General features: G+C 41.5%; 2 protein-coding genes across 8 annotated transcripts in view; both read right to left on the bottom strand.

Annotated features, from left to right (window-relative positions):
* Nucleotides 1-6,388: 6,388 nt before the first annotated feature.
* Nucleotides 6,389-10,698, bottom strand: prdm14 (PR domain containing 14). Its single transcript, XM_031282159.2, has 8 exons — nucleotides 10,033-10,698; nucleotides 9,715-9,768; nucleotides 9,447-9,607; nucleotides 9,064-9,334; nucleotides 8,762-8,964; nucleotides 8,178-8,279; nucleotides 7,169-7,388; nucleotides 6,389-6,640 (listed from the first exon to the last, which is right to left on the bottom strand). Exons 1-8 carry the CDS (start codon nucleotides 10,655-10,657, stop codon nucleotides 6,474-6,476), a joined length of 1,803 nt encoding a protein of 600 aa, XP_031138019.1. The 5' UTR covers nucleotides 10,658-10,698; the 3' UTR covers nucleotides 6,389-6,473.
* A 2,108-nt stretch (nucleotides 10,699-12,806) lies between these two features.
* The window catches only part of ncoa2 (nuclear receptor coactivator 2), a 63,515-nt gene continuing 60,164 nt past the window's right edge, over nucleotides 12,807-16,157 (bottom strand). For all 7 annotated transcript variants that reach the window (XM_031281902.2, XM_031281900.2, XM_031281898.2 and 4 more), the window contains one exon: nucleotides 12,807-16,079. In XM_031281902.2, the coding sequence (XP_031137762.1) occupies nucleotides 16,068-16,079 (12 nt within the window). In that variant the 3' untranslated portion in view covers nucleotides 12,807-16,067. The remainder of the gene's footprint in view (nucleotides 16,080-16,157) is intronic.

Raw genomic sequence — 16,157 nt, 5'->3', positions numbered from 1 at the left:
GTTTGGCACCATCGCAAAGCATCAGGTGCTTAAACAGTCATTCCTGCCCCGAGGTAGCTGCTAAACATCCACACCCCTGGGCCTTTCAGCCTCTTCTAGCCTTTGACCTATGCAGACCTTTGGGAGCTGCCTGGGGTCACGGTCAATTGTCCCATGAACAATAGAAGTGTGGCTGTGATAGCAACAGAGATTATATTACTATTGGTTTTTTTTTAAAGGCAGTGGAAGGAAGGAGTAGACACTGAAAGCGGAAGATATTGACCCTGACATCAACGTGTTAGGATTAAAAATGTCAGTAGCTTCTACATGAGTTGCTGGCCTGTTCCTGGCAGTTGCATACATGTCAGGGCATGGTTACATTTTGATTTTGGCCACTGTTTAACACAGGGAACAACTCACGCCAGCTTATATAAGAACTAAAGACATTTAGATTTACACTTCTGTAAGACAGTATGAAATTATTCTCGCTCAAGGGAGGCAATGTAAAGGAATCACTAACAAACTTAGACTCAAAAAAGAAACCTGGACCTAATCCTTTGCTGCCTCACACACTAACTTCTTTTAGCTATGGCGTTGGCTTCCCAAATCAGACTGTAAGTTGATAGAGAGGCAGTATTACAGTGATTAGAGAGGGCGAGGTGGTGATGAGAGGAGGAGGTAACTAACTAGCTGATAAAGCAGTTGTCCTCCCTTGTCTCTGTGCTGTTCGCTTTGTTAAATGTGACTGACAGCTATTGATGGATATGTAGCTGACCTGCACTCCTCTGTCTAACACTGTGTGTGTGTGTGTGTGTGTGTGTGTGTGTGTGTGTGTGTGTGTGTGTGTGTGTGTGTGTGTGTGTGTGTGTGTGTGTGTGTGTGTGTGTGTGTGAACGCATATATAGGCATGTGCATGTGCATGTGTAGATTTTGGTTCATTGCACACACATACCCTGTGCATTGGAGTTTGTGTGCATATGAGGGCTTAGTTTGCAGGGTTATGGTGCACTGTGTGGCTCACTCCACTCTCATATTGGCCCACCGGGAAATCAATCATCAGCTGTGTGTCTGGTGACTGTGCATTCTCCAGGAAGAGGAGATGAAGGGAACGAGGGAGGAAAAGACAAGAGTGCTTAATAGCTAATCCACTTCAAAAGGGTTGAAATCTCCCACTTACTTCACTACTTCTTGCTGTCTGTTCATACCATACTTACAAACATACGATACATATAGCATACTTATTCCTTTTTCTCAAATATATGAAACACACTCTTCCTCCCCCTCTCTGACAGTAACAGAGAGAAAGCAAACAGATCTCTGTTTGACAGGATAGTGCAGAATTAATGTCTGTCATACGTGAGTTGCCCTCTAAGTGTTCATTTAAATGGACAGCTTAGTTAGGATTAGTTGAACTAACAGCAAACCTCTTCAGAGGCAGGGAGGTCACATCGTCTGTGCAAGGATGTGCATGTGGCAGGAGTACAGTGTCCATATGTTGTAAATCCTTCCCTCAGGGACAACACATGCTGTCCTTCTTTTACTGGTAGAAAATACACATTCTTAGATTTTTTTTAACATTTCTATCCCCCTCTGATCTCTGAAAACTATGTTTTATTGCACCTCAAACTGCCTGTAGAAAACGTTATGACAAACGGATTACAAATGTCTAAATTTAAAGATTCCTTTGGGGATACGTGCTGAACTTTCACATCAGTGGATTTATGCAAGCCTGCACCAGTGTGTGTCTTTCCTCTGGCCAATAGTGTTGTAGCAGCATGTGGTCCAACTGTCCTAAAGTATCAATTTAAGACATCCCAGGGCCTTTCAAGACCTCTACCCCACCGAGAGAAACATTCGCCTGAGAATAGACCCTGGCACAACAGGGGCAGCCAAAACCATGAGGCAACTGTCACATGGGAATTACATGTTCACAGTCTATCAGAGCCTAACATACATATACAGAATTTGCATGATTTTTTTGTTGGAAAGGCAGCATCAGGATGCAATTTCTGGCAATTTATTCAAAATTGAAAACATAGAAACACACAGACAGAGGGGATTAAGAAATGTGGGGTGATTCAGAAACAGAAGTGTGTGAGAGAGGGAGGGAGGTAGGGAGTACTGTAACAGTAACTGCTCGCTTCAACACCCACAGGAATAATAGTTGGGTACATACAATAGCCTTTTGCATAAAGACACACAAATAGCACACCGAGAACTATTGTAAAGCGCAATGCATGGGGAGAAGAACCCTATAACACTTTCTAACATCCCGAATGACAATGCCAGATGTCAACCTACAAGCAGATTTACTCCATTCAGCATCGTTGCATATGAATTGGCGGACAAGAAGAGCCCGGCAGTCCGTCAGGGGTTAGATAGTTCAAACAGCTCAAGGAAATAGATAGATAGATAGATAGATAGACATAGTCAGGTATATGTATACTTTCTGGGGCTTGAGTTTGTGTGTGTGTGTGTGTGTGTGTGTGTGTGTGTGTGTGTGTGTGCGTGCTTGGTGGGGGGGGGTAGGACAAAATATGTTGCCCCATGGGACCATGGTGGAACCTCACACCAGCCCCCACAGAAAAGGATAAGGCCATCTGCCCTTCTCACTCATCAATCCCACCAAGCACACACACACACACACACACACACACACACACACACACACACACACACACACACACACACACACACACACACACACACACACAGTGCTGGGCAGCAATATGGAGAGGCTTTGCAGACAGTGTTTGATCTGCCTTTCAGCATGCGGGCTGCTGAGCCTCTGTGTGTGTCTCGTGCTGTACTGTCCACTGTCCCAGTGGAAATCACAGCATATAACAACAGCTCCAACCTGAGGCATGAATGGCAGGACACATGCTTTTCTGCCTCATCTCTTGACTGTGGGAAAAGGGGGGGGGGCACACAGCTCAGTGGATCCATTTATACTTAAATTACTTAATTCAAATGTTTCTTTAAAGGCAGGAGTCACACAGATAACACACCATTGTGTGGCCGAATTATAGAATTCAGAGTAAAGGCTGGTATTAGAAATGCAGCAAAGCTAAACCAGATAGAAAAATATAGCTCCCAAAACAACTACATTTATTGTCTGTGAACTCATGTCTCCTGAAACTGAACAAAATAAAATCCAAAGACAGCAAGGCAAGGCAAGGTTATTTGTGTAGCATATTTTAAACAAAAGCAATTCAAAGTATTTTAATTAAAGTGAAGAAAATAGTAAATAGTATTTTGTAACAACTTACTTACTTTGTACTTGGAGGAACAGTTTGGTATAGATTTGGATAAAGTGTCATCACCATTGGGCCTAGTAAACTCCTTCCTCAATCCACACCTATGTAGAATTCATAAATTGCAGTTTCAGTTAGGCTGATCTTACAAAACTAAATTCATAAAGACAATAAACTGTTTTCAGTCGAAAGAGACACAGAAACTGAGAAAGACAGGAAGAAAAACCCTGGGTGTGGATTTAATCTCAGGACGTGAGTCAGCTGAGCATGAATGCCCCCAAAACACAACGTTTTTGAAGGGGTATATACGCTGATATATTAAGGGACACAGAGAGGCCAGGTTCCACATTCACTGTGAGATTAAGCCTATTGCATTAAAAAGTAGCAAGTTTCAGAATTCTCCTTCTTCTTAACCGTCGCTGAGTTTTCGTGTGGTTTGAGGCAGACTGAGGCACAGACGGACAAAGAGCTGGTGTGGTTATAGTTTATGAGTCCACTCAGCTGAGGCCTGTCTGGAACCAGGGGCTAGCCTCAACATCAGCCAGACTACAGCGCGCACGCACGCACGCACACGCACGCACACACACGCGCACACACGCACACACACACACACACACACACACACACACACACACACACACACACACACACACACACACACACAGCTATTAGGCAATCAATAGTAGCTAATACATCAGAGCATTTGAACACTCAGCTCCACTAGCTTAGCAGACAGAGAGGAAGACAAGAGAAGAGATCTATCAATCATGCTGTATGAAGAAATGCATTTTACAAGCATGAAGTACACAGGTGGTAAACCTATCCCTGCACAACCCTGCAACAGCAATCTCTCCTTTATATCAACAGACATTACTAATTGATCCAAAGATTCAGTTGTGGCTGCATTCATGAGATGACATCATACATTATTTTGAAGAGAGTTATGGCCGATTGCTTCAACCTCAGAGGGAATTAATCTCAGCAGCCATAAAACTCCAGAGCTCCTATCATTAATATCACATTAATATAGAGATTAATCTGAAGGATAGCCCTCCAGAGGCCCTTTTAACTTGCCAGGAGGTTAAGTGTGAAATCAATCTGTATAAACTACCTGGATAAAAATTCTTCCATGCTGAAGCAGTTGAGTCCTAAATCAACCAATCACAGAGGTGCTAGTAAAACCCGTCTTTGAGCACGACTCGCTAACAATCTCAGTATTTCAGTTCTGGCAGCTCATTCTCCTTTTTTCTCCTTCTGTCTTTCTTTTTGTCTTTGTTTCTGTCCCATCCTTCTCCTCCACCCCTCTGCTCCTGGAAGGCCACAAAGGGGAGTATCCTCTCTTTTCACAGCAGGCCCCTCGTGGAGGCTCGGGGGTCGTATACATGGGAGGCGAAGGGTGATCTACACTTGTTCAAGCATCCATATTTCGGCTATTTGAAGGGAGAAGGAGGCTGTTAAACATTCAGTGAGGAGGTGACCCCTGACCTGGAAGGCTGCTGTCAATCCGTTAGAGAAAATAAACAGAGAGGCTGGGCAGAGCTGACTTTACTGCTCTTCTCAGCCCAGGAAGATGTACAGAAAAGAAGCAAGAAGCAAGCAAGTCGTGTTTAAAATCACTTCCCTCTTTCTTGCCTTTTTTGCTTTATTTCTAACCTTCCAGTGCTTGAATCTTTGTTCTCACTTAGCACCGTCACAGCGTTGTTGTGTCTGACTGCATGCCCTCAGTGTGAAGCATGGTGACCCAGAGGTTAAAGGTGACATAACAGAGCACTGAGACAAAGGCTGGACACTGTTTCATCAGTCAGACCCCATGCTGCTGCCACCACCAGTACCAATTGGGGCTTTTCTCAAATTGACACACGCACACACACACACACACACACACACACACACACACACACACACACACACACACACACACACACTAACACATTCACACATGCAGACACAATCTGTTACAGATGACAGATCTATCTATCTATCTATCTATCTATCTATCTATCTATCTATCTATCTCAGGACAACACATGTGGGACAGGTGGTGACAGTGTGAGGGCAGATGTCAGTCACTGCGAGCTCCTTTGTGTGTGGAGCAATAGACCACCTTACTGCTGCACTCTATTGTCATTCATTTGGTCCAGTGGGGTTTGTTCATTTTTACTGTGAGCATGCCGTCTCCAATCCGTCACTTGGCTCTATACAAACACACCAGTGGATGCATACATATACACACACACACACACACACACACACACACACACACACACACACACACACACACACACCAAAAATCGCAAACGCAAATGCAACTGACTAATTAACAAGACTGATGGACACCATAATAACCCTTTTGGAGAGATGACTTAACAAAATGTCAAAAATATAAATATAACTGATGAAATAACATGTAATGGATTTCATTAAACTGCTGAAGTGAATCAAATCTTTCCTCTTTCACTCACAAATGCATGTACAGAGGGACACTCATGTAGCCCAAAGGAAATATCTGTGCTGTATTAATTCGTTTTTAACCAATTTATTTCTTCTCAACTGAGATTTTAATGGAAGACCTGCACAATTCCGGCATAAACCAAAACAAACAATCTTGTTTCCATGCGGTGATTTTATTTGTTAATGATGAAAAAGCAGATGCTCATAGAGAACAAACGAGGACACTTTCGATTCCTTTGCAGCCTTACAGTACAGTAAAAAATATGATCATACATTATAAATTAAGAGAGGGTATAACATTTATTTTATACACAAATAGGCTCAAATCTACAATGATAAAAAAGCTTTGCTTTTCAAGCGTGTGTCGATGCAAGAAAACCCAACGTAATAATAAAAATAATAATAATAATAATAATAATAATAACCGTTGTTATAATAATGCAAAATCATTGCAGAGTGAAAGCTTTAAGCCACAAAACAGAACACATATTTTAACATATTATAAATAGATTTAGACACATTTTTTTCAACAATTTAAATTATGATGAGCCTTAAATAGGCCTATTATAGAACATTTTCTTATCTTAAGCAGCATTTACATAAAGAAAAACCACGAGATCCTACCTTATTGTAGGCCATCTTTATTAATCTCTCATGGTATTACCAAACTGTTACTGTAGAGATGTAGTCTTTTGTGATATTTGTAGCCTATCGTCTAAAATCCTCCACACAATTAGCATAGTTTTCTTTGTCAGGATTTACTGAGTAGGCTAGTTCAGCTCAGAGAGACTAGTTCCAGGGCCGATATTCTGGATTTAAAACTGTTAACCCGGTGTAAGGAAAGTTTTGTCCGGCAGCGTTCTTCTGTATTTTTGGATTGTCCTTCAACACGGTGTCCTCCTGTAATCCACTCCCTGGAGTAGACGGAAGAACTGTGCTGTCCAAGATTTGCCTGTCTGCAGAGCGAGAAATTGGCTCAATAAAATAAGCAGTTTTCAAGGCGGAAGCAATGCAACATTTTTTTTTTTTTTTTTTTTGCAGCCTAAAATAGCTATGTATTCATCTGTATTTATAAGATACTGACAAAAATCTTCTTATGGATTATGGAAGAAACCAACACCATAGCCTTTAACCAACTGCATTTTTTAAAAGCATTCATTCAAACACATTTGCCGCCGTTTGAAGACATGAGTCCCACATTTATGGCAATAACACATTTGTCACGGATTTTCCTTATAGGGGTGATATTAGTCTAATAAATGGTATACTTCTATTCCTCTTACTATTCGATTGTTTAAATTACTTTAGCCTAATTATTTACCTTGCATTTCTTATATCACTTCAAATAACCAACTTCGAATTATATTCACAAAATAAAAAGGTAAAAAGCAACTTGGGTGAATCTGCCATATAATAATGCTAAATTCAATGGGGATGCTGTTAGGCCCATAACTCCTATTATTGTTTTTAAAAAATGTTCTTACTTTTGTGACTTTCCATGTGATATTTAAATTCCCGTTCCTCCTGAAAAGACGCTCCGCACAGGTCGCAGGGAAGTGGCTTGTCCTTTGCGTGGGTCCGCCTGACGTGGCTGTCGTGGGCGGCGTGGGAGGCGAAGGCCTTCCCGCAGTGCTTGCACTTGAAGGGCCGCTCTCCGGAGTGCTGGCGGATGTGTGTTCGCAGAATACTGGAGGCAGTGAAGGCCTAGAGGAGAGGAGGGGGGGAGACCCGGAATGAACACATTTTAGCAGGTGAAGAGTTCAGCAATTGCATTTTATACCGTTTAATGACTTTATGTAACGATTAGGCCTATTGATAAAAAGAAAATTAGTCCAACATTTTTGTTCCCGCTTTCTTTTCAGCGTCCTCAGCTCTTAATGTATGACTGCAACCCTCTGGTCTCTTGGTGTAGACTATTGCTTAAATTGTCCAGATAAGGAGAAAGGGGATTAGGTTAAACAAAACCTTCTCCGGGTGCATAACAGGGGGAGGATATCGAGAAGAAATGACAAAAAACTTGTGCTCATTCCACGGGCCGTAAATTAAAAGTATAATCTCGGCAGACAAAAGGGTGGGTGTACATCTGGCGATAATTAGCATGTAAGTGTCTCCGCGGAGCGTGCCCTTCGAGAGAAACAATAATGAGGGGCTCGAGCCAAATGCACCGTGAAACGAGGAAGCACTAAATGGATCTAAAATGCGGGCTGCGGGTTTTAAAAGATGCGTGGAAGAAGAGAAGTAGTACTATAGAACCAAAATATTCATGACACACTTCCATTAAGTCTCGACCGGAAACAAGGAGACTTATGGCTCTTCTGTTCAGCAATACCAATGTAACTTAAAAAGAAAAGAAAAACATGTACTGAATTTCAGTTTAAAGTAATATTTATTTAAAGAATATTTCAGTTTAAAGTAGTAAAAAGTAAACAGTCACCACATAATTCATATGCTTACTTCTGATAAATGTGGCATAATGTATAAAATGCTTCTTACCTTATTGCAGTAGACGCACTTGTATGGCCGTTCTCCAGAATGCACCCGCATGTGTTTGTTGAGACTGGACGACTGGGAGAAACTCTTTCCGCACACTGAGCACTGCGGATCAGACAAATTAGAATGAGTAAACGTTATTCAGCCAGTTAAATTTGTCATATCTTTTTTTGGAAGTCAAACTAACTTAAACTAATTTACTTTTTTTGTGTGGAAGAGTGTATCCCCATTTGTTGGATTCTGTTGAGTATTATGTATAATAAATGTATAAAAAGTTTCGATTTTTTGTTTTGTTTACCTATTTTGATGATATTGTGCAGTTCTGATGCTTTAGGCTATATGGTTACCAACAACTAAAGGACTTAAAGTAATTTGCCTTTTTAGGAGGCCTAATAAAAATCTGAAGCATCCGTTTCTAAGAGACGCTGGATAGGGAGCTGTTCTTTCAGCACCACATCAACTTTCGCATGCTCTATCGACTTTACTGCGTGATGCAAAAATGCAATGATGTAATGGTCTGCAGAATGGGGTTGGTATGGATACCCTGCACTAAATGCAACACACATGCACACGCACAATTTCAGTACCTTGTGAGGCCTGTGTTTTTCGTGAACGTGTAAAATGTGGATCCTTAATCTGTCTCTCTTCTCGAAAGATCGGTTGCAGAGGTGACAGGGGAACTTTCTGTCGCCCTGGTCCACGCAGCGCGTGTACTTCAGATGCTTGTCTCTGTAGTACTTGTATGCAAACACCTTCCCGCACCTATCACACTTGAAACCATCAGCAGTATCTGGGGAAAATATTAAATAAAATATGTTAGCACGGTGGTAAAAACTAACCAAAGGGGCGCTGAGCAAAGATTCAAAGCAACACAAGGTTCGACTCTGACCTTCTGTGAGAGGAACCACGGTGCTGTCCTCTCTGTGGTCTTTCAGGGTGAGAGGGATGCCGAGGAACTGCATGTAGCAGTCTCCATACCACACCAGCAGCTCCTGTCCTGGCCGGATCTCTTTGCAGGCCTCATAGAAGATCTGATCCTGGACCTGTACAGCAATTAGGTTCTGCTCCTCTGGGAAACGAGCGCACTTCACTAACGACATCCAGTTCCCTGAGCCTCCCCTGCCGTCAACAAAATGACTCAACCGGCCGTTTTCAAACACCTGAAGAAGGAAAATAATGTTTTAGGGTTAGAGTTAAAAAGATCAGACCATTTTTTGATTGGCTATAGACCAAACTTGGAACCGGACTTTGGAGATAATTGCAACACATTACCTCCCACATCAGAGTGTTGTCGTCGTATGTCTTAATCTCGCTGGTATTGACCATTTTTCCTTGGAAAGGTCCGAAGCGCGTCCCTTTGGGGATGCTGCTTTTGTCTGTGAAAACTCCACAGTGTGAGACGTTTCCCCAAACTGCCTGGACGATGGTCAACCCTGCAACACCGTGTCAAAGCAGTGTCAAATCTCAGCCTGTGCCATCATGATCATTCAGGTACACAGAATTAAAGGTGATTTATGAAAAGAGAGTTGGCAGGTCTTACCCTCTGGAAGTTCAAGTGTTTCTTTGTCCAGTGGGAGAACGCGAGAGTCCGATACTGAAAAAGAAAGCAAACACAAATGAATAAAATCATGTGTTCGTTAATCCAAACTGACGGTATTGGTGACTAAATATTATTATTATTTGTTAAAAGTGATAAGCAATTTAGTCAAGAGTAATAGTAGACTGATCTCCACGTGTTTAGACATTTTTAGAGATTTTTTTTTCTCTTGCATGATAATAAAACCAAGGCCAAAGAATGCAGTTTTATCTTTTCATTTCAATCTAAATGAACATCCAATAACTTAAGCACAAGTCTCACCTGACTTTTCGGGCAGGGCCAGCCCTGATATAGCGTGACCCACGCTGCGCTCCTGGCTGCCGGAGTAACCGTAGAGCACCATGAACAAGTCATCCTCGCTAAAATTATAAGACGTGCGCGTTTTTTCTTGCGACAGGTCCGCGCTCCGGAGGCGAAACAGACTCTCTTTAGGCGGTGAGCTGGCAGAAGAAGAGGCACATGAGGACCTTTCACTGGCCGGGCTGTTGAAGCCAGAGGACAGCGGACCAGCGGCGTGCTCGGTCACCACAGCAGCCAGCTCCTCTGGTTTGGAGTACAGCGGGTGTCCGGCCAACATCTGGCTCAGGTAGGGGATGCCAGAGGCGCTCAACATGTGTTCGTGCAGGACTGAGGCGTGGTGGTGGAACGGAGGGGCTCCGCCGTGCAGGTTGAGCGGCAGGGATGCCTGGGTGTCCGACACCAGGCGACCGAGGGACTTGAGTGGGTGGAGGAGGCTGTGAGTCCGCGGGAAGAAGTCCATGTAGTGGTGGGGGCCGGGGAGAGGGGCAGGGTAGAAGCCACGAGCGGGACTGGCCTTCAGCATGCCGGCTTGGTAGCAGCTCTTGTCCTTCAGCACTACAGGGACGCTGGACAGGGACACCGACATGACAGCACGGTGAAGCAGAGGTCCAAATGGAGACGGTAGTGTATCCTGCAGTGGATGAAAGAGAGAAGAGGGCGTGGGAGAGGAAGTGGAGGTGAGTTATAAAAGTTTAATGCAAGAAATCTAAAAAAAAAAGCACACATGACATCAAGAGAGGTTGACCACACCTGAATTGATTTTTTTTATTTTATTTGAGTAAGACTTTAGTTTGGTAATTCAACCAGTGTAATTTCCCCTAACACAACAGAGGTTCAATTCATGTAATAAACTTAGTGTAATTGAATAACCCTTAATTGAAATTGACGGAAACTACAGACCCTGACAGGAAATTAAGATCTGGAAATATAATAAGCAAAACAATAGGCTGTACATTCGTTATTGAGAACAAGTGACACGATGTTTATATGTTGTACTAATATAACACTTTTTTTAATGAGTCTAGCTCCACGACAACATATCCAGAATTTATGTTTTAAAAATTAAAACCTCACACGAATATGGACTACTGCAGACGAAAGTACTGAACACAGCTATTGCATAATAAGGAAAAGCAGTCCACAGTGAAATTGGACAGCCTATTTTGCAATATTTCCAGCTGAGAGGTCACACACCAGACACACATCAGATGTTCATCAGCGACTTTAAATGACCGGCTTGAATAAGGTGTGTGTGTGTGGGGTTTTTTTAGGAACCGTTTACCAATCAGCCAGTAAATAGAGAGACAAATCAGGGTCATGACACTCTAATTAAAGAACAGTCGGCCGGAGCAGAGGTCATCATTAATGAAGCTTTTTATAGACTTTGCAATTACCGTCATAAAAAAGGTATCAGCAGGGAAAATGTGGGAGCAATATATGGGCTTAAAGTAATTATTAGGCTATAATCAAGACAAATAAAACTAGAATTTAACAGAAGAGAAATGAAAATGACTAAAGATAGGAGCGTGTCACTCGTGCGTAATTTCAAACTTATGCAAAAACAAATTGGACTAATCTTATGGTATTTTCTAGAAAGAAAATGCAAATACAAATAGGCCTATCACATAAAAGCGTGATTCACAAGTAACTCAGGGAGTACCATCGAGTGTAATTTCCTAAAGGTGCAGCAATTTAACGTAAATTGGAAAAAGAAGCTTACCTTGTTAAATAAATTAGAGAGGTTACACAGTCATGTCCACAGGCTTCAGTTTGAACAACCTCCCGTGGATGAAATCAAACACAGCCGTGTTTGTAATCTCCAAAATGTGCAGATATAAGCGCAGCAGGTCGAAACTTCAGAGTGCGTATGCGCTGCAGGAACCTTTCTCTCTGACTTTACGGTGGTCATCTGAGGGCACCTATACTGTACACAGTCAGGTCTGCTGCTGAAGATGCTTCCCAGCACCTTCTTCCTATTGGCCAGGAATCAGCTCATGCATCTCAATGTCCCATAGGAATCCATTTTCTTAGGGACAACCCACCCCGTTAACTTCTCCACTGCTTTCTCTGCTACAATGAGGCCTATTGAGAGAGGTTCCCAAACAATTTCCATGAGTACCCCAAAACACACACACACACACACACACACACACGCGCGATTGTATCTGAGGGACCCCTGTGGAGTGTATATGTGCGTTGTTATGACTTGGATGTGGTGAATTAGGAAAGAATGGCTCAGATAGGCGCTTATCGGCTTCATCTCTCTCTCACTGCTCCAAACTTCATTAAGAAAATGAATAAAATTGATGGTCGGCTATTTAGACCGCATATTATACCGACCTGCTGCTTGTCATTGACTTTTGTTGGCTAATTCTATTGTATTGTTTGTTTTGGGCTACTTTTTCTTGTTGTGTTAGTGTATACTATTCGTAAAGGGTCATAGGCACGGACATCGCAAGATAGTTTAGGCTACAGGCAAAACATTAAATGAATAAACTTATAATTTGTGGGTTATTCGCATTAAATTAGACTGAATGCATGAACCCAAAACGAAAGACGCGCTAAACGCTGTAGTGATTTTCGATGTTAACTTAAAATTAGATCTTTTACTTACTATTTTTAATCTATAAAGATAAACATATTACTTTTGTGTGTTTTTATAGATTAGAAAATGCAATATATGGAGGCCTTACATTTTATTTTACTCTCAATCATATGAAATAAGACTCAATCGATTAAATACTGCAATAACATAATTCTTTATTTACAAGGCAAATAGCATCAGCGAAGCCATATTAGTTCACAACTTGCATAACTGTGGTTTTAACTTCTCTTGTATATCTAATTTTGCATAAAACGCTCACACACACTGGGGGTACAAAGGTGGATGCGGGTATACAGTGTGATTCCTGTGAACAATGCAGAAGAAAAAAATATCTGGGGAAAACACAACAGTAAGCTTTCTTCAGAAAGTCCATATAGTATATTACATATTGCTTCAATATCCCTATGTATCATCTTTTCCATACAAACAGTGAGGGGGGGGAAAAGAAATAACAAGAGTCTTCAACCCAACACAGAACATAGAGCAATGATGAGAGTTCAACTGGGACTGAATCTCCAGCAACTGAGTTGAGCTATGATGCACCCATATTATACACAAGTCATTATACAAATTTATACAGACAGGGGTGTAATGTACAAGAACGAGAACGGACGAAATCTAAGGCATTATGCTAGGGTTTGTAGCATTTCAAGGTTGCATCTTAGCTCTAAGAAATTGGCAGACAATACAAAAGGGCATTTAAAGTTCTTTAAAACCATGAGTTAAAGAGAAAAAATATTTTTCGTTTAGTGGGTCCAAAGCCTGGATATTTGTTAGGGGCAAAATCATTTATTTGCACCTGTCCTCATTATAAATGCTAAAAAATGCATTGCTACCACATGGCTTTAAATCTTTTCAAAATCTTGACAATCTTTGGAAATTTGCAAAGGGTTGTGAATCATTTTAAATGACTCAAAAAGGCTTGTTCTGCGCGACTGTATGATACAATCAAAACAGCATTTATCAAAAAAAGTGTGATCTCCTGTAGGCCTACAGCAAGACAACTGCAGGACATCTGCAATGATGACAACCAAAACATTAATGCAGACTTTTGACACAAAGTTGATTCACTACAGCTTCAAATTCCCTTTACACAAGAAGCAAAAAGAAGCAACAGTGGGCAACTTTCTATCTAAATGCAGAGAAGAGCATGGTGTAAGTATACACCACCACCTTGTCAACACGTTGAGATAAACACCATCAATCACCAACATAGGCCTTTAATGACAATACATTCAGAATGATTCTTCCTGTTTTATGCTGCAACCATCCACTTTAGGACCCTGCTAAGTGACATCATACTTTTCTTATTTTCTGTGGGCCTCAAAGCATGCTAACCAACAGGTCGTCTCTCACTATGAAAATAAAAGCTGGTAGAATTCAGAAATCCAATTGAAAAGTGAGGATTATTTGGCTTGCTCCAAGTTTGTCCTGGGTTAAAATAGTTTGATATAAAAAGTGTTGTTTTTGAGGAAAATGTACTTTTGAGGTTAGAGAAGATGAGTTGCTTCAGATCTTGAGGGCAAACCCAACCCCTACTGGGGCACAAGAATAGCATGTCATTACTGAACACTTTATAGTTGAACTAACTGCCTGAGGTCATAAAATATGGCTAAGTGTCTGTCAGAGCAGGTCTCTTGAAGCGTGCAGTCTTAACTCTGACCTCTGCTATAGAGAAGTGGCTGGAGGCAGAGAGGGTGCGTGTCAACAAGGGGATCACAAACTACTTCCCTCTCCAGGCCTCAGCCAATGCTGCATAATCTAATGGGAACACTGTATGGGTGGATGTAGACTTTCTTGGTACAAACTGCAATAAAAAACTGTGTTTAATACTGCATCCAAACATGGAGCAAAAATGTATCCTTTTTATTCAGGAAACTGTACAAAAATTAGAAAAACAAAACAAACAAAAAAAACCCCAAGAGATTCTCAAGTAATCGTTATTGCTTGTTTACATCACACCAGAACAGTTTGCACCTAGCAGCTTGTATGAAGCATTTTTCACTCCAGACAACATAGAAAGCACACTTCTGTTATTTTTTTTAGTTATTGTATGGCTGTGTTGAATTTTGTCTTTGTTTTTTTTTTTTTCCTTTTTTTGTGGTGTTCTATGCTAAAGGCAGAGAAGCAAGCGTTAATCTGTACACTGTATACACAGCACACCCCCTTACAACCCCTCCCACCCCCACCCGTCTGCATCGTACCAGAACATCGGAACGTGGACTCCCACTCCACGTCCCTAAAACAAAAACGAAAAAGAAAAACCCTGCTCTGCTTCAAGAGGCAGTTGTGATCAGACGGGGGAACGAAACCCTAAGGAATAAAATAAATAGGAACGAAAATGTTTTACTTATTGGTATGTACAATCTCTGTAATTCATTTTAAAACCATATATGATTTTGACATCTTCTTCTGAAACTACAGGACCAAAGTATAATCCAATATTCAGGTTAATAGAAGAATCTTCTCAGAAAGAATACAACCATTACTGTTAAAATGATAAAAAAAAGTGCCTCTTTCACACTTTTAGAAATCCTTTTTTTCATGTTGCTACTAGGATAAAGTATCATCTACAATAATTAAATTAATCTATACAGAAAAATAAAACTTAATTTAATACACTATATAAACCTCTTGACTAAATTAGTCTAATCATACAACTCACCATTCCACTCAAACCATTCTTCTGCAGTGTTTTTCAAGATCAGTTTTTTCAACCATATCTTCATTCTACATCTTAATTCTCACAACAAGAAAAAACAACAACTAAAAATAATAATAAAATAAAGAACAGCAAAAAGGCAAAACCGGCTAAGTGTTTGAGCTCCATCCATAAATTTAAACATAACTTGGAGTCTTTGCTGCCATCTTGGAACTATGGAAATGTCACAAATGTGTGAGCAAGGTAGGACATAAAAGAAAAATCAGTGTACGTCATTTTTGAGATGAGATTGTAAATGGCCGCTGTCCACTGAGAGGAATACATTCATCATAACAAGGGATTCCACCCACTGCTGCCCCCTAAGGTCAGTGTCCCCCACCAGGAGTCCTACAGTAAGTCACACTACGGTGAATGCAGCTGGACAGGCAGACAGACTGGCTTATCACGAGGCTCTCCTCCAGGAGGGTTAGGCATGTTGGACAGAGATCCACCATCCTTCCCCAGCCCTCTTCACTCTCCTGGGTCTGTTCAGGGCCAGGCTCCTCCGGGTCTGCCGAGGAGGACCAACTGGGACAGACGGCAAACTTGGGCTGGGGATATGGGGTCAGGGCACAGCCTGGCTGGTCCAAGGGGCAGTCGGTTGGTTACATGTTTGTACAATTTTTAAAGGGCCGACTTGCTCCTTGCTCCAGCTGATCACTGAGGTTCAGGTTAAGACCTCCATGAGGGTCAACAGTACTTCTGCAGGGAAACAACACATACAAGGTCACAACTTGTAAAGCATTTAATAAATTAACAATTCAACAGAACACATGAACT

The sequence above is a fragment of the Sander lucioperca genome, chromosome 1 (assembly GCF_008315115.2).
Source record: "Sander lucioperca isolate FBNREF2018 chromosome 1, SLUC_FBN_1.2, whole genome shotgun sequence".
Taxonomy (NCBI): Eukaryota; Metazoa; Chordata; class Actinopteri; order Perciformes; family Percidae; genus Sander; species Sander lucioperca.
The sequence above is the reverse complement of the archived record's forward strand: the minus strand, read 5'-3'. Positions and strand labels throughout refer to the sequence as shown.